Source organism: Syngnathus typhle, linkage group LG8 (genome assembly GCF_033458585.1).
Source record: "Syngnathus typhle isolate RoL2023-S1 ecotype Sweden linkage group LG8, RoL_Styp_1.0, whole genome shotgun sequence".
Lineage (NCBI taxonomy): Eukaryota > Metazoa > Chordata > Actinopteri > Syngnathiformes > Syngnathidae > Syngnathus > Syngnathus typhle.
The window spans coordinates 7,425,304-7,447,197 of NC_083745.1; the positions used below are offsets into that span (position 1 = coordinate 7,425,304).

The 21,894-nt window shown below is 39.2% G+C and overlaps 2 protein-coding genes across 4 annotated transcripts; both read right to left on the reverse strand.

Moving 5' to 3' along the window:
• Nucleotides 1-1,651: 1,651 nt before the first annotated feature.
• On the reverse strand, nucleotides 1,652-14,578 carry mlip (muscular LMNA-interacting protein). Of its 3 annotated transcripts, none has more exons than XM_061284649.1 (11): nucleotides 14,436-14,578; nucleotides 8,937-9,044; nucleotides 7,203-8,642; nucleotides 5,943-6,014; nucleotides 5,638-5,712; nucleotides 5,466-5,549; nucleotides 5,343-5,387; nucleotides 4,375-4,413; nucleotides 4,090-4,152; nucleotides 3,846-3,977; nucleotides 1,652-2,472 (listed from the first exon to the last, which is right to left on the reverse strand). In XM_061284649.1, the coding sequence occupies exons 1-11, from the start codon at nucleotides 14,451-14,453 to the stop codon at nucleotides 2,269-2,271; spliced, it is 2,280 nt and encodes a 759-aa protein (XP_061140633.1). In that variant the 5' UTR covers nucleotides 14,454-14,578; the 3' UTR covers nucleotides 1,652-2,268. The 3 variants fall into 3 exon arrangements, 2 of the variants coding, with proteins under 2 accessions (XP_061140633.1, XP_061140634.1); XM_061284650.1 differs by lacking the exon at nucleotides 14,436-14,578 and adding an exon at nucleotides 12,994-13,210; XR_009715110.1 differs by lacking the exon at nucleotides 1,652-2,472 and having other exon boundaries at nucleotides 3,891-3,977; nucleotides 5,338-5,387.
• Nucleotides 14,579-17,620: 3,042 nt separating this feature from the next.
• LOC133158410 (membrane-associated guanylate kinase, WW and PDZ domain-containing protein 1) lies at nucleotides 17,621-21,110 on the reverse strand. Its single transcript, XM_061285635.1, has 8 exons — nucleotides 21,105-21,110; nucleotides 20,556-20,744; nucleotides 20,127-20,360; nucleotides 19,834-19,923; nucleotides 19,586-19,663; nucleotides 19,025-19,300; nucleotides 18,840-18,920; nucleotides 17,621-17,911 (listed from the first exon to the last, which is right to left on the reverse strand). The coding sequence occupies exons 1-8, from the start codon at nucleotides 21,108-21,110 to the stop codon at nucleotides 17,759-17,761; spliced, it is 1,107 nt and encodes a 368-aa protein (XP_061141619.1). The 3' UTR covers nucleotides 17,621-17,758.
• Between the last annotated feature and the right edge of the window lie 784 nt (nucleotides 21,111-21,894).

A 21,894-nucleotide genomic window follows, 5' to 3' on the forward strand; every position in this document is an offset into this window, starting at 1 on the left:
TCTACCATGTCAAACTGCAAATATTTCCGGATTCAGATTATAGGCTGAAAATTAAAGCATCAGATTTCCTTCAAATGTTCTTTTAAGAACAGGAAGGTGACTTGTTTAACCGGATTGTAGCATATGACCGACAACATCTTCCTCTGTGGTTCGTAAATATGCTGTTTGACCTTGGTGTTGTGGCTCTTGCCCTCTGTCATCTGACTTAAATGCACAATGCATAATAATAATGAAATAATGATGATAACATGAATGGGATCTCATTAGCCCCAATTGCCAATAACAGGAAAGTAAATCAAGATAAATCAAGCGTTTGTGAGTGATTACAAGTAAAAACAAAAGAAGAAACGAAGGATAACCATCTACTTCTTGGTTTGTGTGAGATGTTGTTCAATATTCTTGACTGTACAGACATGAAATGGTCTCTCCTTGACGTCCTGCAGCAGGAGAGCCGATAGCACACAGAGAGATGGAGTTTCTCAAAAAGGAAAATAAATCCATGAAAAATGCTGAACATTCTATAAAGAAGCTTGCCGGATAATCTCTTTTTCTTATTTATCCTTAAAAACAAGTTTTTGCCAGGAGTTTATTACAGCCCATGGGAAAAAAATAATAATAATTATACACAATTGTTTTTGTACTGTAATTGTTTGATTGACATTGGCAACTAATTTAGCAATGACTTACTTACTCCTTAATCACTGCCTGATGAGTATGAAGGCTCAAAATAGAACCTTTTATGAGGTTGTCTCAAAGTACGTGTTTTGTACGACTGAACAATGCAATGTTGAGACAGAGCCAGCTCCAAAATGCAAAATAAACTACAGCACCAGGTTTCAGTATTTCCACAGATACACGGAGTTACAAATGAGCAGTTTGTGCCGTTGTGGGTATCAACACTTGTTTCGCAGGCAAAAAAGCAGTGCACCTTAAAAGCGTCTTGCACCAGTACAGGTTTAGCCTGAACTGGTTACAAGAATAGAGCCCATAAGAGCCTCTCAATAATCAATGCTGTTATTCTGAGTGCACCACAACAATCAAAGCTCGGGGGTGAACTGATTGGACCCCAATCAGAATATTAAAATAAAAAATGACCCTGTATAGTAAGAAAAAAAATCCTTACTATACATGGTATTTTTTTTTCTAAAAAAAAAAAAAATAATAAAAAACCAGCCTTACAATACATTGTCATTTTTTCCCCAAAAGAAAATCCTTACTATATGGTCATGGTCATTTTTTTCATCGGGCAGTCCTGAACCAGTTGCCAGACCCCTGTAAGCGGTTCTGTAATGTATTCTTAGCAGTGAATGAGGGTTCATTGTAAAATTTATTTTATCCAAAACGGTAGGACTTTAGCTCCTCTTTATTCTGTATCAATCATTTTGGTATTTATTTCAAACAATATTTGATTGAGCTGTATGTTATCAAAAAATTTTTATTTCAAATCTACTTCCACCTAAAGCATCTTCAATCGATCTTGTCTTTTTGAGGAGATACGTCAGGAATCATCAGGATGGAGACATTCCATTTGGGGAAATTGAAATGTTCAAACAATATTTTATCAAACGGTTCAATCGATGCAATGCATGAGCCACTATTAAAGTCTTATTTACATGCTGTAGGATCTGAAAATCAAACATTAGCAATATAGTGCAATGCAAAGGCAGTCTTTATTGTTATCATATGTTAGCCAAATTGAGATAAAAAAAAAAAAAGTTCACCTACAATACAATTGTTTTTGCATTTAAATTAATTCCAGCTTTAAGACATGTAACTGGATTGCATATTGGACTGCTGATGAGTAGTTCTTCTACGCTTTTCTGAACGAGACTTGTCTTTATCGTTTCAAGAGCCACATTAACAACAAAAATGAAAGCTTTTTGTTAGAAGGGACACTCTAGTCAGGCAGCAAGGCAAGAAAATAATTACCTATTGACTACTGGTGACAGATGTAGAAGAAGTCAATACGCAAATGACTTAAACAAACCTCCACATTGGACTTGGACAATTGAAGACATTTCACTATTTCTGTGTTGTGCGCATGGAAATTAAGTGATTTCCAACACATTCCTTGCCTTTGCCCTTTGACACTGACATACCACTGGCACAATATCAAGGAATTTAAAGAAACTGCTTTTCACAACCCCTCTTTTAAAAATCATTTATGAATGCAGCACAGGTTTGGTTAGAATGAGGCTTCTTGGCTGAAAAACGGGGAAAGTATTTTCTTGTCTTCTCTTCCAATTCACGTCATGAATGTTTGTTAACTTAAATGTGAGTTCCATAAGCTTCCGAACGGAGAGAGGCGGAAGCATCGTCCTCAAAATGACTGAGCTGGCCTTCGGGCTCAATGATTTGCAATTCACACACGGTGAATGGACTTGTTTCAAATGTCCTTTCCTTTTGCAGTACTTGATGTATTCTACTTGTGTGACCATTTCCCCTCGTGTCTTCAAGGGCCACGCTTTCCTCCTGAAATAAAAAAGGACACAAATGCTGTGCAATTATGTTCATTGGTTGAAGTACCGGTGAATAACTCAACAATCAGATAATGGTCCCTGGAGTCTTTAAATGAAGTTGCTTCCTATTTGGATTTGACATTTAAAGTAGTTTGTCTCACTGTTAAATTAGCTGAAATTATTTTCTTGTCTTCCATTGTCCTGATTGTTTTCTGCCAGGATAGAATATTAAACCAATTCTTTCTCACCACAATTTGCGTAAAAGCATAAGCGCAGTGTGAGAGGTTGTGATTTGTTAGTTTGCAGAATGATGCAAAAAATTACTGAAGTGTTATTCCGAATGACCAAATACTGTTCAATTTGCCACATTTTAGTAAGTCTGTTTTGTTAGAAATTGATAGCTGTAATGTTTCAGAGCAGGAGGAACTGGTCGGTCACAAAGTTAAGTTTGCATTTAGAATCATTTCCGCCAATTACAACACATTTGGTCAACGCATTGTGTCATTTATTGCATCACTCATAGGTTTTAAGTTGTTGTTTTTCCCATAATTTAAATAGCATAGTTTGTGGTGGTGTGTTGATGTGGTTGCACAAATTTGTATACCATCCATCCATTTTCTGTACTGCTTGTTTATTTCCTGAAAAGTCATTATTTTGAAGATGCACAGATTCCGCTTGATGTAGGCGATAAGTAATTCAAATCACATCTTCTTTATTTTATGTAAAAGACCTTTGAGCTGATAGCTATATGTTTGTTGAAAGACGGAAATAGCAGTAAAATGTCAATCTGCTCTTTGACATTACTTTAAGTACAGTCAATAGCTGCCACACAAGCATTCATTGAAAAGTCTTTCTTCCTTAGAGGGTCTGGTCGATTTATTTACTATAAAAAGTTGGGTGTTCGAGTTTCCATATTTAATTTTGAGTTTAATTAATTGACGCTCATCTTGACTGCAAATTTTTGTTTTGCAACTGCTTCCTCAGCAACGAGTGAATATTCGATAGTCTATAAAGCAAATGTTTACTCACTTGGAGAGTCAAATACAATAAAAACAAAACAACACAACCATGCACTGTCGTTTGGGCTGTTTTTATACACGGTTAGAATTTGGCTTCAAAACTGTAAAGTAGGTCATAATTAATTCTTTAGACAGGCATTGAGGTGCTAGGCGACAGTCTCCTTGACCTTTTAAGGACAAGTGCTTATAGAAAATGGTTGGAAGACAGAGGCAATTGGATTAGGGATTAATTTCTGGACTACGAGCTGCTACGTTTTCCCATGCATGAAGCACTCCAATTTATTTTTGTCTGTCCCATAGTATGTACTTTTGTACAATAGTTATTTTGACTTGGCACAATGAAGAAAAAGCAATCGTCTGCATCTACCTTGCATGGGTTGGGATTCCCTTTTAAGCAGCGATAGACATCTGTTTCTCTGAAGGGACAGTGTCGATATCCTCCATCTTCCTTTGACAATCTTGGAATGGTCATCATGGGTCGAACAATCCCAGGCTTTGTCTGAGTGATTCAGCAGACATAATAAGAGACATGAGCTTCTTTCCGAATGAATTCTTATGCAATTACATTTCCAAACAAGGACTACAATTGAGAAAACATTGAATGCCTTTACCTTTTTAGAATCCATTAGTCTTTTTTCAACACTTCCAGATGGATGCATGCTGCCTAAAGACGCCTGATGACAACGTGAAAGAAAAATTATCTACGTAGGGGCATATAATACTGTGGCAGGGTTTTCTTTTTTTTTCTTTCTCATCCTGGATTTTCCACCTCCAGTAATGTGTCCTTTCTTAGCATATGCTACGCTCATTTACAGTATGTTATTGTACAGTAGATGATAGTTAAATTTTTAAATGAAGGTTGGAAACTGAAGGTTGAAAACTGCAGTTGCACTTACATATTTGGTTTCACGTCCCAACGATTTGGCAGATTTGTTCTAGAAACACAACAAAGACAAAACTAATTGATTAGTATACCACAGACAGGTCGTCATCAATAAGAAAGAAAGAAAGAAAGAAAGAAAGAAAGAAAGAAAGAAAGAAAGAAAGAAAGAAAGAAAGAAAGAAAGAAAGAAAGAAAGAAAGAAAGAAAGAAAGAAAGAAAGAAAGAAAGAAAGAAAGAAAGAAAGAAAGAAAGAAAGAAAGAAAGAAAGAAAGAAAGAAGAAGAATTTTTGTGCCTCTTTCGCAAGTTGTCATTTCTCAGTTTGAAAGACTGTAGAGTGATCTTAGACTTTTGAACCTTTTGATCAATAATGAACAGATGGCTTCAATCATCATCCTGATGATTACTCACTTCAAATTCACTTTTATCTTATTATTTCATTAGGGAACATTTCCTCAATCGAATTACTTTTCCACTTTATCCTGTTTTCACTTGAGAATTTCAGCTGTAACTTTTTTATTCAGTATTTTGCCCAGCGCTTTCAAATGTAGTTACTTACACAAGTTTAAATAGCAATAAATATAAATAAATATCTTTAGGAATCGATTTTGTCCAATCAGTCAATCTAAGTTTACAAGAGTAAACCAACACTGCTATCTTGACAAGCTGCTTCTGTCTTTCTGAAGCCATAGTCGGCAATTTGCTCTTCGTACCTGCAGTGATTTTACATTTCAGATAAAGCACCTTGCTTTGCCAGTATCCGTTGCATTTCGCTTCTGGCATATATTGAAATGAAAATGTTCATCCTATCTCCTGAAACGATCTTGATAAGTGATGCTGCTGTCAGAATCTGTATTCTGATGTGATATCAGTTTACTGTCAAGATTATAATCTCACCACAACGGAGGCAGTAAGGATGAGCGCTGATGCTTTTTATCATTAAGAGGCATTAGAGAGAATGGGAAAAGGGGAACTCACTGTACCCGTAAACTGCCGTCTGTCACCAACACCTTGGTCGCCGTTTTGTTCTAAAACGGAGCAACATTAACATCTGTAATTAACAAAGTAGCACCGTGAGAGTTACTAAATGATTGTGCTGCACCCACTTGTGGCTTGGAATCTGCCAATACTTCATCAATGGTCGCATACAATTCCTCCGACTGCTGCCGGAGCTGAGCGGGTGAGCACATCTGATGAACACACAAAGAAAGACTTAAGGTTTCATCTCAATTATATGATATCCATGGCATAAATGTTCAGTGATCAATGCACAAATACCTCAGCATGAGTGTCTTCATGAGACTGATCTCCTCTTCTCAAGATGTTCTCACTCTGCACCTGTTCATCTATTATCTATGAATATGAAGCACAGTGGATGCCAACAGACTGTAATCATCTGTAAGTGATTATCCTTAGACCCCCCACACACCATTCTTGCACAATTTGCATATATACAATCTGTATTTACTTAATAGTTATCTCCTTGTGCCTTGGATGTATAAGTACTGTACAGCGCTAAAACATCAGATGATCAGTAACAGCGTAATGATGTGCTTTGATATAATTGCAGGAGGTGAAAGTACCTGCTGATCCAAGAGAAGGGTGTTGGTGGGGATTGCAGCAAGTGATTTGTAGCTTGACTTAATCTTGTAAGGCTTCAGCATGCCGAGTGGGAAGAACACGCATGAATATGAATTAATTCACAGTTCAGCTGAATGATCATATAGGACAGTCATCATGTTTATCCGTCATTGCTCCAGGATACACGCAACCTTTCAGTCATTTGGACGGACGCCAACAACTCGAGTGTGATTGATGCTCAATAAATATTCAATTGGCTGTCATCACCTGGGAGTGCTGGTGAAATTGAAAAGCTGAGGACAGAGAATTGGCTCTTAATGGATGTCTAACATAGAGTGGGTCATGTAAAATGTCCACGCAGCTCTGTACAAATGCCAGATTTTGTGATGGGAAAAAGCAGGTCCTCTTTATTTGCTATTGATATGAATGTAACAGGGGAGAAAAATCTTTTCAGCAGTGGAAATAAATAAACATAAGATTGTGTTTGTGCACAAGTGTTTGCACTCTCTTATTGTTGGGGATGTGGCTGTGTTTGGTTAACAGCAAAACAGAAGGAGCTGCAGGGTTTTCTGTGTGTGTGCGCGTGTGTGTGTGCGTGTGTGCGCGTGTGTGTGTGTTGACAACAATTCCTTGCATTCTTCACATCTGTAAGAACCAAAGTGACTAAACAGAATCTTACAAATATAAAAAAAAAATGAAATGTTCTAAAAGCAAGTGAGGAATGCATTGTTGTCCAAGGTTGAATAAACATTGCTCAAGAACAACGAAAGAACACAGTGACGCATGGTCGTAGCAGTATTAGGCTTTCAAATAAATTGTAACCACACATGCTGATTCTAAAAAAAAAATGCCACCCTTCACACTTTTAGTTTGAAATATTGAGGGCATGTGAAGCCCTTTGAGACAGAGACATTTTTGTGCTATATAAATAAATTTGACTTGACACTTTTGACTTGACTTTTCATGAATGTCACATCTATGACACATGACTGAAAACATGGCGGAAAAATATGAAAAAAAATCATCTCAGCATACACTTTTCTCGTGTCTTCAAAGGGAATTGTTATTATTCACTATCAATATTTCTCTGAACGACATATCTTTGTAAAAATGGAATATTGTCTGGTCTATGTCGACTATTCAGTCGTAGCCAATATTTTGACTGCATTACTGTATATATCAATCGAGTGACAGCCGAGTCAAAGAACAGCATGTATCCTTGAGAGTGTTCAAGGAGTGCACGTGGCAAACAGAGTGGCTACCTTTCTTTTTTTACCCTCCCTGTCACTGCAGTCTGATATTCCACTCCCCGGCCTCGGGGAGGGCGTGGAGCGCAGAGAGAAGGAAGGGGACGGTGTGAGGTCTCGAAATAGCGTGGCGGGAGAGGGCGTTGGCGTGGGAGAGCCGATGGGCGAGGGCCACCCGGAAAAAGAGACGGGTGTGTAGCGAGACGGTGTCAGGTTGGGTGCTTTGGGGAGAGAAGGGAGAGCTGGTGATGTGGTGCCGCTGGCTGAGAGGGAATGTGATGGAGAAGACAAGGGGGAGCAGGGGGAAGGGGATCGCAGTCGCTCAGATAGCACACGAAGCTTTGACAGGGAAGAATTTGACCGTCGGCTTTTCTCCACCGGTTGCTGCACAAGTGGAGGATCAATGCACTCTCCTTTACTGCTGAGGTACATGTGAGCAAAACTGGGCTTTTGCTCAGGACCCTTGAACACATAAGAGTGCTGCAGTGATATTTCTTTGTAGCTCAGTGGAACGTTTTTGAGTTTTGAGCACAACCTCAGTGGTGGGTCTCTCGAAAGCACGCTGCTCTCTAACCGCGGCGGTGAAATAACCTGCTCCCACTTTGGCACGTTTCCTGGGCGAATCTCCCCTGAGCACCTTTTAACTGGAGTGTGAGGACTACTGTGCTCATTAGGCAACTCAGATGGGTGGCTTGGAACAGACCTAATAGGCTCCCTGTGTGCAAAGGTTTGACTATCTAAGGATGCAGATGATGAGAACGGGGAGGAAAACTCCAGGGGAATGGAGGCCACACTGGAAGCCGCTGAACATGCTTTGCAGAAAGTGAGGGTCACCGGGTTAACAGGCCAGCAGGGGGTGTAGGGCCTCCGGAGGGAAGCAGACAGAACAGGGAGACGGCCTTTCCTCAAGATGGCTGTCAGGAGGGAGAGTCTGGTGAGGGGAGGTCGGTGCCGAAAAGAAGGGGACTGCGGACAGATTGAAGAAGCCAGACTGTTGCAGGAAGAGAAACAGGACTGAGCGATGTGAACCAGACTGGAGCCCGGGGCAAGAGCATGCTTTCTGATCTGAACCACAGCAGGGGAGAAGACGCCAGAGCGCACCGACGAGCAGGGGGAAACAGTGCGGCTGAGGGAAGTAGGAGAACCGACAGAGGAAAGCGGCATGGCGGGCCAGTACTTGTCTCTGTCCCAGCTTTCTGACAGGATGGACTCTCTGGATGAAGCCGGCGTGGGGGACACGTGCGCCGAGCATGTGGCACTCATCGTAGGAGGCTTCTCGGAAGAGTAACCTGAGCTAACCTCAGCACGTCCAGCAGAATCGTGATGCTGGGAAAGGCTCTGGTGTTTATTCGCAGTTGTTTCCATGGAGGCAGTGCCGCTGTGTTTGAGTGTATTTTCAGACTGGCCACCCAGTGACGTGGAGGCTTGGTAGCAGCTCACTTGGGCCAGTGGAGACTGTAGCAGAATAAAAAGTGGATTGACAGTTCCTTAATGAGGGCGGAGAACAAATTTTTACATTCAATTTGGTCAAAGTTGGTTCATGCATCAACTTGGTTTACATTTCAAGACTAAAGATAGGACTATGACATGTTGAGACTTCATCCATCCATTTATCCGTACGCATTTACATTTTGTGTCAAACTGTCAAAGGTTTGGGCTTTAATCTTATATTAAAGCTGTACAAGTTTTGAATTATTATATACAGCATGTTCTTTATAACACAGTCTTGTACTGAGGGAGCTCTCTTACCTTATTTATCTTTGTTTCAATTCCTTCTCCGCTCTCCAGTGATTCTTTGATAAAGATTATCTCCGCTGTTGTCTCGCCGCTTGTCTTCTCATAGGAACCAGCTAAGTTCTGACAGAAGAAATGCAAAGAGAAACTGAGAGGGTGAAATATGAGAAAAGCCTGAGTTGAACTTCAGCGAGTCCACGAGCTTGAGGGTGTGTGCTCTGTGTCAAGGCACCACATGCCCCACACATATAATTCACATGTACTCAAATATGTCATGCTGATGCGGGGCAAGGACGTCCCCCGCGGGTGCATAAATTATCAATGTGTCTAAGTCGATTTGAAGTATTTTGTAATCAACAAAAGCATTTTTATCTCTTAATTGTATGTAATCAAAATGATCTCTTTACTCTGTTGTATTTGTATCAATTGTTGGGCAATTCATAATCCAAATGCATAAACAGCATCCATACAGAAAGGGAGAAAAGTCAAAGTGAAGGAGACAGCAAAGTGATCTCTAAAGTTTGGTTGGTAGCATTTCCCAGTCACCGAGTTTAAATGAAACATTTGTTTACAAATGTTGTCAAGTAAACACAGACAGCACACAGTTTATTATTGGGCGTCAAGAATTTTTATGACCGTCTGTAAAAGGTTAAAGTTCATTCATTTTGATCTGCCGGAGGAAATTGCAAATTTGTTTTAAATTCTATTTGTCAACATTAGAAAACAAAGATACCAGAGACTGGTGGAGTCCTCCTTCCTAGTTTAGTAAAAAGCTCAATCTTACAAACACTTTGATTTTGAACATTTAGTACTGCGGTGACAAAGCGCTTTCATCCCATTTCATACTTAAGATTCATTTGCATGTCTTGATTTTAGGTGGAAAAGTGGCAGTGGTGTTACTATCCCTTTCAACATTAACATTCAGTAACATTCGAAAATTATAAACATAAACTTGCAAGAAATTGCATTCGAAGAAGTACCTTCAAGATTATTTTAATGCTATTTTAAACAGATAGTCGGGATTAAAGTGCAACATTTTCTCTAATATGACTCGGGGGTGGATTATATAACAACACAAGTGCCAAATAATTATCTTTATGCCCCAGGGAATTAATCTTTTTCCAAGATATTTCTTTTATTTTTTTTGGGCCTACATTGCTGGTTTGCTCTTTTCTGACAACAGTCACGCCAAGTGGGTTTCTATATATACGTATGTACGTATATGTGAAATGACACCAAAATGACAACCCTGCATTTAATGAATCAATGAGGGCACTGTCTTTTTATAGATACACAACAGTTGAAGCGGGCGATGTGCCATTTTTATCCTGGGAAAATAATCCACGGATACAGTAGCTTTTAATAAATGATATCTTGACAGACTGCGTGTCAAAAGCAAAGCCATTTCAAGCCCCCCAAAAACATCTACAGCATTTAGCGTTATCATAATGTAAACTAAACGAAACAAGAATCACAAGAAATTGCAAAAATGTTCAATAACTGTTTATCCTGTTCGGCCCATGACCAATGGATTGCTTGGTTTTGCCCCCTGTAGGTTTGATTTTGATACCCAGGTAGTCTCAGCATGGGGTGCTGAGCAGCGAGCGAGTGATGTCAACCTCCCCACTGAGACGATCTTTGAAGTCGTATATGCAGCCAGTAAACTGGTGTTGGACATTATAGGCAATCAGTTTATTCAAGAACTACCAGTGAAATGTAAAATAGAATCAAAACCAAATTGAAATACGATAAGGCACATTGCAGTGTCTCTAGTGATTTCTGAGACTGTCTGAAATGGATGATCATCAAACAGGAAGGAGTTGTTTGTTCCAAATTTCTTCCTGGAGTGCTTTAAGATTAGGGTTTACATTGATGAACAAGTGCTACTTGCATATTTAAAGATGAAGCACTGAGATGTTCTGCAAGGATTACAGAGGATAACAGTCATTTTTAAAATGCAGTTCATATCATTCAATCCTTACGTAATGGAGGAAAGTGCACTGCATTAATATGAATAACAAAAAAAAATCTAAATCTGTGTCTTGTTAAGGTTAATAGTAATGTGGTATGTGGGGAGCATACTGTATATAAGGAACTATATACTGTGCAGAAATTACACTGTACAATTGTGGGTACATGTCGAGTATGGGTGGTTCATTTATAGTCTTCCAAGGTTATTTCGGATGTAATTGCAGCTATTATGCATAAGCGTGCTATTCATTGCATGTTACTAAACCATCTGGCCTAAATAATGTAACACTTGGGCACATATAGAGATGAAGAACCAGTCACAGCCACATGCACACCTTCACTAAGCACTAATCGACTCCACGCTGCCCGAACACATTCAGCGACTGTAATGTAACTTAATAATATTCAATCAAATTTAGTAAGGTTGCTTTGTAGTTTTTCATTCAGGCACACATTCAAAATCAGTCCCTAACCGAATGAACCATCAATGAAATGGTGTCTTTTCATTATAATTAACCTTTAAACATAATTGTTTCTATTACAATATGATTAATATACTGTATTGGATTTGCATGTTGATGTAGAAGACAGTAAAACACAGTCACCTGACCTTTAAGATTTCAGTGCACTATTTAAAGCACAAATATTCATGTTGAATATTTTAGGTGAGATCCTTGTTAGTAAATTAGCCAGATTACACAAAGCAAAATATTTATATTAAAATGACATTTTGTGGAGGGATTGCACAATATGCCAAGAAAGAACCCACAATTCACAACAAAAACACATATTGCTGTCTTGATCATTAAATACAACTTGTTGCTAGTTTATAAGTAACCTAAACTAATAGCAGGCAGCACAACTAGGCTCACCGTAGGGTGCTGGAAATTTTGGATAATTCTAAGGATCCCTGTCTGACAGAATATATTACTGGTATTAAGTATTCTTATATGGCATTGAAGGTATGATGCCCCGAATTTTTTATTTTTTTTTCTACACAGGTCTGAATCCCTGGTGGCAGCCCTGCTCCCAGCACATGTAATTTATTCTAGTCAAACAAAGGAATCAACAGGAGCCTCAAAAAGAGACGTGCTGTGTTTTAAAGATGAATTAGTCACTAATTCATCTTTAAAAAGGTTGTGCTCTCTTTCATGGAAACAAGAGAGCACAACCTTTGACATTGCAAATGAATTCTTTTAGAAATATCATTAATAATTCACTACTTTTTTTGAAAGCTTCTGATGGATATTCAAAAGTTAACTAACTTGGAGCTAAGGGAATCAACACAACAAAGACAGTCAAAAGCTCCAGAAGTAAATCCAATAACGTGTCTGTGCCTGAGCGTTATGTAATGACAGTAATGCAAGTATCAATCCCATGAAGAGAAGAATTGGCAACACCATCCTTTTTATTGTAGAATGCTTGCCACATACTGTTGCTTCAGATATTGTAATATTATATGCCAAGAAAGGCAGCCTTCTCAAAGTCAAAGATCAAACATGAAAGTTTCAAAACATCACACATTGCTTTTGAATGTGTGCAGGTTTGATCTGACAAACATAATACAGTACTTCACTGTCCTGTGTACTGTGTTTCAACCGGCAAGCCATCTCGGGGGAGTTTGTGCTCTGCCATCAAATGACTAAAATAAAAAAAACAACATCACAGCACCTTTTAACTTGAAATTGTGCAGCAATCTGTAGCAAACACATCCGCTCAAAAACAACGACCTTTGATTATATTGGACAAGGTGCTTTAACATCAAATGGTTATGTCAAAGACAGAACAGAACATCATGAATGAAATCCAAAAAGGTTGTTGTTGCTAAAGTCTAATTGGTGCATATTCATTTTTAGCTCCTTTATGTGCGGTTTTAAATACATATATTTAAATACAGCAGTGAATGACATCCACTGTTATCCCAACAACCCACATTACCCCTAAGGGCAGAAAAATTAAACAAGTTCTCCAGAGCATGTTTAATTGGCTGCAGATGAGGATCAACAAATAATAGAACACCACCATAAAAACATGTTTATAACGTCCTCAGTAGTCAAAGCAGAGAAAGTTGATACGACAAAAACTAAAAAGTATTTCCTACTTGTCCGACAGAGCTCTCTTGAACATTTGATAGTGTCGAGTGTGGCAAAGGTCATGCAGTCCCCATAGATCACATGTCCTTCTAGATGCCGGATCTCCCGTGCTATGTCACCTCACCGGGTGTGCGCCAGAAGTCCCTCAGCTATTTTTTTGAGGCATGTAAAGCCTCCTCCAAAGACTAAATACACAACACTTCCATCATTTCCTTAAGCAGACCACACTCCATGAGACATTCAGAAATAGTCACCTACTAGAAAGTGAAAGCAGTAGTGCCAAATAAACAATAGTAATAATAACCTGTAAATATTGTTGGCATTTTAATCCAAAGAATTGTGCATATGATCTTTCATGCCAAACAAACATTTTAAATATAAGCAAAACCTGCTAACATTTGATGGACTATTCGCAAGATTTTTTATTTTTATTTTTTTCTGATTAGTAGGAAATAACGTTATTTATTAAATGTATTATTAATTGGCTGTGACCTCGTTTTTTATATTCCAAACAACGCAACAATAATAATCAGAATACCTTGTTTTTAGACTGCATATGACATATACTGTAAAAAAAAAAAAAAAAAAATGTGTGTTGATTTCCACTTGAATACTGTAACATCTCTCTGACTCATGTTCATTTTAAGCTTCTCCCTTGAGCACAATTCCCTCTGTAAACAAATTGTCAGATCCCCACGTCAGCTCTTGCTGTGGTTTGTGTTGTGCACGTAATAGCATAAACTGTCGGGTGTGTCTCAGGAAAGCTTTTAATTACAGGCCGAGACAACCCGTCCCTCTAGCGTAGATAGGAAGTGCAAATATAGCAGAGCTCCAACTGCTCCGATAACACTGCAGCTACAGTACAGACCAAATAACATGCTACACAACAACAATCTTTGAAATAAATTCTGAAACACAAACTTCAACAATTTAGTGCATATGTGATGGTAGCAAGCACCACTGCTCTGATAAGAAGGTCGACGTATCCACCTATATTCCACATACTGCTTGTCCTCAGGAGGGTCATGAGTAAGCAGCAGTCAATCTTAGCTGACTGAAATTGAGAGTGCAGGTTACACCATGGTTCCCAGCCAATCACACGGCACAGACAGATGAACAATCATTCGCGCCTGAGGACCATTTAGAATTTACAATTAATCTAATGCATGATTTGGGAATGTGGGGGCAAGGCAAAATACATATAGAAACCACTAGAAAATGTTGATTATATAAAAAAATAAAATAGGACATATCGTCGAGACGGTGATGGCTAAGAATGTTTCAGCTATTCGAGGACGACTTATCTAAATTGCTTTCTTTTCCTGTGGGAAAAGAGAATGCCACAGCTGGGGAGGTATCTGAGAATACTGATGAATGCTTCCCAAGTTCTTCTCAGCTGGTGCACGTTTTGAATTGTAAATTATTGATACTCCCATGCAAAGCCTCCTACCTTATTAGAGCTCCTCATCTCTACTTCAGATAGCGCTCTAAACCAAAGGGTCTGTTTGTTGCCAGGCCTCACATATCAAGAGAGCAGCTCTCTTGCGTGTTTGATGACAGCAGCATGACCACTTCTAGGCTTCGCCGCTTGGAGTTTGATGTGGGCCGTGCCGCCGTGCCCACTTCCTTTTATAGACCCTTAATAGACACAAATAGCTGGCGGACAGCAGGCTAGGCTTTAGTGCACTGCCAACAATGTTCACTCTGAAGGCTGCAAACAACGTAGTGTGATTGAAAGAATTCACTCTCTGGTCTAGTGTACTTTTTAGTCCCTTCAATGATAATTGTACTATATCTCCATGAATTATTTATGATGAAATTAGATAAGAAAATCTGTTGCATGAAGAAACTTTCTTTTTTTTTACAGTGGTTAGTCAAATACCCCCCCCCCCCCCGAAATGTGATGCAATTTGGAATTCAACCAAAAAATATGCTCCTCGAGTCAACTTCAAACTAGTATGTCAGAAAATAATTCACCCTGAAATTGCCCCTCCATTCAGTAGGGAGGGACAAAAGAAGAAAAGTGTTTGAAAATGGTCAAGCCAAGATTGATCCTGACAGGAATTAGTCTGGCTTATCATTATGAGCAAATCATTTGATCAATTCCAAGAAAGCCAGACAATAAGGCAATTCATACCACATTCATTCCAGGAACACTTGCAAAGAGAGTTATTTTCATGAAGCTTTGTTCAATGTGATTACCTTTTAGCTTAGCTTTGTGTAGTGAGAGTTTGGTAGATAAAAATATTAATTGAAGCATTGTCTGCACTTAAGAGTTTTATGATGGTGATATTCTATCCAATTGAAAAATGTCTTTACTTCTGATTCAAACAACTTGGAACTCAACCAAAATGGATTGGAGGGTCCACGGTCGTGTCGAGCGAACATTTTTCTCTTGTTGTGGACAGTGACAAATTGCACATTATGATCACGCCACTGGCTGGGTATAATTTTCTTTTCTCGTTATTATGTTTGGAAGACATATTTTTGTTAATTCTGCCTGATGCACTGACAGCTCAGAAAGCAGTGTGTGACAGCTGAAAAAAAAGATCCTCTTAAGTGCCCAACACGGACATACAATGAATGCATTATTGAAACTGTCTAGTCACTGTCATCTAGCGCAGTTGTCGTATGTGTTTTTGTGCTCTTGTTTTCAAATGATTCATTATTATTAGCCTATGGAAGACATCTGTGATGCCATGTGAAAACATGTTCATTTGTTGGCTTGTTTACAATTTGTTCACTGTCGGCCCACAAGAGTGCCAAAGCAGACCTCTGAAGAGGTTGCTAAGCCTTTAAGTACACTACATTCTTCATTCCTATCACAGCTGCCCTTGTCTATTTCCATCCTCCTGTTTCCCTCTCTATGTCTACTACTGTAGCACTCACTCCGCCTGTTGTCGGCCGCTTGATTGGAAGTTACTTAAATCAGATGCAAAGCAGGTTTTGATACTGCAAGGCCTTTAAATCGCACAATGCATTTCATAAGTAATAACATTCTGCTTGGAGGAAGTTTTATTCTGAATAAATTTTCTTGGAGGACCCCGGGAGAGCAGGCTACCACTCGCATATTCTGGTGATTTTCTGTATGTTTCCGATGGCGCTACATTTGTATGCGCTCAGCACGGCTAGGTGTGGGGTTAAGGGTCATTTTTACTTTTTAAATATTAATGAATAAGGAGAAAACTGGCAGCGTATGAAGCATTTTTCTCATCCACGTCAAAAGAGCAGGAGTGTGTGCACCACTAGGGTATATCCGAGCACATGGCAGCCTTTGAGGTGAATTTGTTGTGACGTATGTTCAAGTAGTGTGTCTGCAGTAGGCTCTACTTTCATCAAAGGATCATTTATAAAGTCAGCGATGACAGATATATCGATAGGGCAGGGAATGGCACCATATTTCATACTCCGGCAATCCAGATTGTGACAATCGGAATTCAAGGTGCATCGGTTGCGTGTCCGCCTTGGGTAGTAAAGCAACTGTTTCACTTTCAACTTTCAGGCATCTGTAAACACCTTTCTTCATTTTAAATTCCTTGAATTACACTGTTGAGCAAAAGCTTGAAAATATGTTCTGTTAAATATTGAATATCATTCGAATGTGTTGCTTCAAACCAAAGCCTAAGCTTCAATACACTAAATTGTTTTGTATAAACACTCCTAGCCACTACAGTATATGACAAAATACACTACATAATACAATGGCATAAAAGAAAATGTGAGAGGGGATTTGGGTTCCCTTGAGAGAATCCAATTCAAAAAGGCTCTTGCACCTCATGTGATACTCGGAAGTCCGGCTGAAAGTCGATAAGAGATTTGTAATCCTTTTTATTAACTGCTCCACGTGTTGCAAAATAGGTGTACACACAATTGAATGTGTGTGCAAATGGGCACAGCTCAATGGATTTTCTCATTGATTTTTTTTTTCTTTTTTACTTGAATGCACTCAGGGTCTACTGTGCTTCGCAGAGAGCCTGGTAAAGTAAAAGACGTGCCAACAAGATGGTGTCTGTTGACTATGTGGAATATGAGCACTTTAATTTCCACTGTATTGAGACTTTTTCTATGATATGGGCAATATTTTGTCTCTCACTGATTTTATCTGCCTTGTCACTCAAACCCCCGCCTTGTTCCTCATCCGCTATCAGTTCCCAGTTGGCTTCTTTTATTCTACCCACCAATGTCTCCTCTTTAGTCTCAGCGCTTTTAGTTTCCCACTTTCTATTCTGTCTTCTACCTCATCTAGGTTTGCTTTTGTTTTTGCCTGCACGGAACTATACTTAGACTCCTGACTGTTCTGAGATAAGGGGACACCTTTTAGACCCCAAGTGGGGGATATTCCACACGCAGAACAGTTGTTTACTGCAGATAACTTGTAAAAAATGGGTCAATTTAGTATTTATCCTTGCAAAATTGGTCCATTTGATATCTAGCCTTGCAAAATGTGTTACTCACAAAGTTGGGCAAATGTGATATTTTTCATATAGTTTGTTACTTGCATTTTAACGTAATACGTTTCTTTACAATATTGCCGTCTTTGTAGAGTAATGAGTTCATTATTACTTTTAAAATTTGTAATCACAGCTGGAAAGTTGACATCAACTATGGAAGAAAAATAATGTTAAATATTTCAACTTTATGGTGGGAAATCAAGTATTTTAATTTAATGACTAGAATCAACAATTGAAATTAAAAAAATAATAATACAATTGGAGCAAACGTTTTGTAGTGTGCTTTCACAAGTCCTCTCAGTGGTTTGAAGTCTCTGTGCACTCAAGGCGGATAAAATGCACTGTCAAAACATTGCAAAGGGACACTATTCTCAGGAATGCCTGCATCATGCTGCTCCTCTATGGTGAGAGCTTGTGGCAAGAGGTCCACGTCTTCATCAGATGTGGAGGGATGAGTGAGAATGATCCGTGGAATCTGTCAAAGAATTGACAGGTACCAAATTTAGGATGGAAATATTTTCAATAGCAAATTTACTATCTAACCTAACTCTCTTGATGGCTACAAAGAGCACCTGGTAGAGGTAAAAGTAAGGGACATTGATCCCTATATCAGTTGGGGATGAAAACTGTATGTGAGCTTGCATATTTACTTTTGATTCCATGTGGTGGATTAGAGAAATTCTAATTCATTCTAACTCTATTATTATTATTATTATTATCATCTCTGAAGATGGACACTGTGTAATGGTTCCACCTCAGGAAAAAAAGAAAAGGAACAATTTGAACATGAAAATTTGCTCTCTCCATAAAACTTGAAGAATTGTTGAAGAGTCCCGAATCCAAAGAAAGTATCCAGTCTTTCCCCATGCTACTTTCATTCTTTTGTTATTCATGCTTGATCATCTCTGTGTGAACCTTTACACAAGAACATCAGTAAGACAAATATGAAAAGAGTAATGATGATTTATGGAAAGGGAAAGCAAAAGTAACACTTGTCAAATTCTTCCCTCAAACTGCAGTTTTTCTTGTCCAACATCTTGTGGCACGTACATGACAATATACAATTCTAAACTTCAAGAGGACATGTAATGGGAAATTGACTTTAAATTGCTTGCACGGCATAAAAATAAGTGGATCTCTGGAGTGACTGGCCATCAAGTGTTAAATTACCATTTACCACCAAGATTATTTAAGTGAACGACCTATGCATGTCAATCCATTGTGTTTGAATGTATGTGTGTGTGTGTATATATACACACACACACACACACACACACACACACACACACACAGACATCAGAAACCGGAATCATTCTATATACATGACATGTTACCTAAATATCTGGCAAGTGTTTAAAATGGTGATGAAAATGGCAATTTAAAAAAAACAAAAAAAATCTTACTTTCATTGTGTTTTTGTCTGAATGCAAATAATTTCTTTCGGTCAAGGCCTCTGCTTCCAACTGAGACCTCCTCAAATCACTCTGAAAGAAACAGGGAAAAAAAGGAATGAGGTTATGAAGTATTAATGAGACACTCTAAGAAATACTAATGAGATTGAAATGCATTCAGTTGTTTCACAACCCACAATGCCATTGCCGTTGCACACCACCACATCCATTTTCTTGGGCAAACAGTCTTCCCTGTCTTCGGCCTTCTGCAACGTGCTCCTGTGGCCTTTGGCGTCGTTGTGGCTGCACGGCCTCCGGCTAGCAGCATCCTCAACATCACAGGTGTTATTTGTCACCTGCCGTCTCACTTGCGATCCTTCCCGTAGCACTTTCATGTTAATGCAGCTCCCGGCGTTCCTCAGGGCTCGCACAGCCTCCAAGTGAGTGGCTCCCTGCATGCTGCAGTTATTAACCTGCAGGGTGACATGAAATGTCAAATGTCAGTGAAGCAGTTTCACTTATTTATTGACTTGGTCATTGATGGAGGCTGCAGCAGTTGAATGACAACTGTCTGTACTTTAGTGACCCCTATTGTGCAAAGGGGGAAGTAAATTAGCATTTTTCCAGAGGTACAGATGGAAATGTTGCAGAAACTAATTAACAACACAGATTAAAAAAAGAACTAATGATGATAATGAAATATAAGTTTGATAAAAGTAGCAATAACAAAGAGGAGGCGGCAAGAATAATAACAATACCTCGAGTAATCTGTCTCCAACATGTACTCCTGCTTTTTCTGAAGGCCCTCCTCTTGTGACTCTGGAAATAAAAATACCCTGAAAGGTAATAAGCACACTTGAGTGACGGCTGAGATCAGTCCCAGTAACCTTACAGAAAATTGATTTGTTCAAGGTAAACATGAGTCAGACTCATGCTGAGGTGCAGGCTGTGGGTTGGGGACAAATATGTTGCAGGAAATTAAAAGACTTCATTGTTGTTTGCGTACCTCGTCATGGTCTTTGTAAGGCAAGGAACCTTTGCCACCAGCGATGCTTATACCTAGCCCGTCCCTCTGACCAGATACTTTGATCTGTAACTAAACAGACAGCCACATAAATTATAATCATAGGAAAAAATATATATCTATACATACACATATATAATCTTGATAGTCACTTTCAAGCACTAAAGGAGAGCAAATTAACTCTGTAGAAACTAGAGGCAGCCATTTTCCTCCATCAATTTGCTTCCCTGTGATAAACTAAATCATACTGTGACATTAAGCAAAGGTGAAGGTACCCCTAATGGCATTTGCGAGGTGAGCAATTCATGAGGATGTTTCTGCAAAACAGGCTTCAGATGCCTGCTGATGGAGGGGAGCTTTGAACTGTGGGCGGGGTCTCCATGGAGACGGCATGAGCCATTACGAGGTCCTTGCGGCTGAAATTTCCGTCCGTCTTGAGTGCCACTTCTTTGGTGGCGAAATCGATGTGGGAAGCTATCGCTCGATGTCAACTGGCTAGCGGTATCCTGCTGATAAGGAATGACAAGATTTGTGACAAGAAATGCATTTTGTGACAGCGAAGCAATTAGTGATATCAAAATTGTGTGAGCAAGTGTGGGATCACATACAGAATAGAACAAAATATAGTGGAGGGAGCATGATTATTACCTGCAGAGGTCTCTAACATTTTAAAATGTGCAAACTCGTTGTTAAAATAAACACACCTTAGTGTTCTTTGAACGGCGACCACACACACCATCATTGCCCGGAAGAAATTGGACGCCCCCGTGCAGACACGCTTTTGCTACTTTGTCAATGCTTGGAAGGGCCCAGTTTTGGCAGGTGGTCCTGATGGACTGGCCCGTTTGATGGATTCTACTCTCCTGGGGTGGATTGGAAGACACCACCTGCTGCTAAAACGTGATAATTATGTTATGATCAGGATCAGATGATTCATTTAAAATGTTAAAGCGATTATCATGCTCATTTTGCAGATGGTGATGAGGAGTCAATGAAGGACACTTGATCCATGCCAATTGCTGCTTGCAAGAACCCTGCTGACAAGTGACAGTTAAACCACGTGGACAACACTCAATTGATGTTTTACTGTGATTGATGCCACCAGAGGGTCAAGGTTTCTCATTCTCTCTGATATTATCCTGCGGCCTGCAAATAGCTTTGGGGTGCATGTTTGTGACCCCTGGATTAAGTTGTTGGTTTAAGGTTAAAGTTGGCTCGAGGTTAAATTTGAAGTGATTTAGCGCAGGCGTCACCATCATAGTGCTAATGGGCATCAGGTACAGACCCAGTGGACCATACGTATAAGTGGGACTTTTTTTTTCTAAAAATAACTCACCCAAGAAGGGGCCTAAGCTTTTCCAATAAATGTTTAGCAGTAATTATTACAAAATTGTATTGCATATTCATAATTATCTTTTACCTACCTTGTACGTCTGGATTTTTAAAAAGGTTGGCGAATCCTGGTTTAGTCTTTTTTTTTTTTAGGGGTTAAAGTTAGTTAGAATTAGAGCTCGCAAGACAAGAAGTAGAAGCCCTTAGAGAATCAATACTTGATCTGGCTACGATTAGAGCGCCCGAATTTGTTACTTGACTCAACCTGCACACTTGCACACAAAGGCACCGCACTGTTGGACTTTTTCGCCCTAACCAAGCAGTTGTGTCAATATAAACAGGGTGTAGAAAGGTCCTGTCATTAAAATCAGATGTAAAAAAAAAAAAAAAAAAAAATACAATTACTGAACGCATTTGCATCATGAAAACGATGAAGGTATAAAAGAGATATGTTTAAACAGAGTAAAGACATGCATTGTTTAAGTAAAAACATGCAAGTGTTCATGCAGGGTGGACAAACGGAGCATTCCATAAGCATGAGCAAGCAATAGACAGGCAGGAAATAATCAACAAGACACTATTCTTTATGGATGCACAGGGTGTCCCAGAAAATTTGACATCATTTTAAAATAATTGCTTTTAAAATGATGTGAATATTTGGGGTGAGGGGGGGACACCCTTCACTTCTTTTCAATGATATTAGATTGTGTA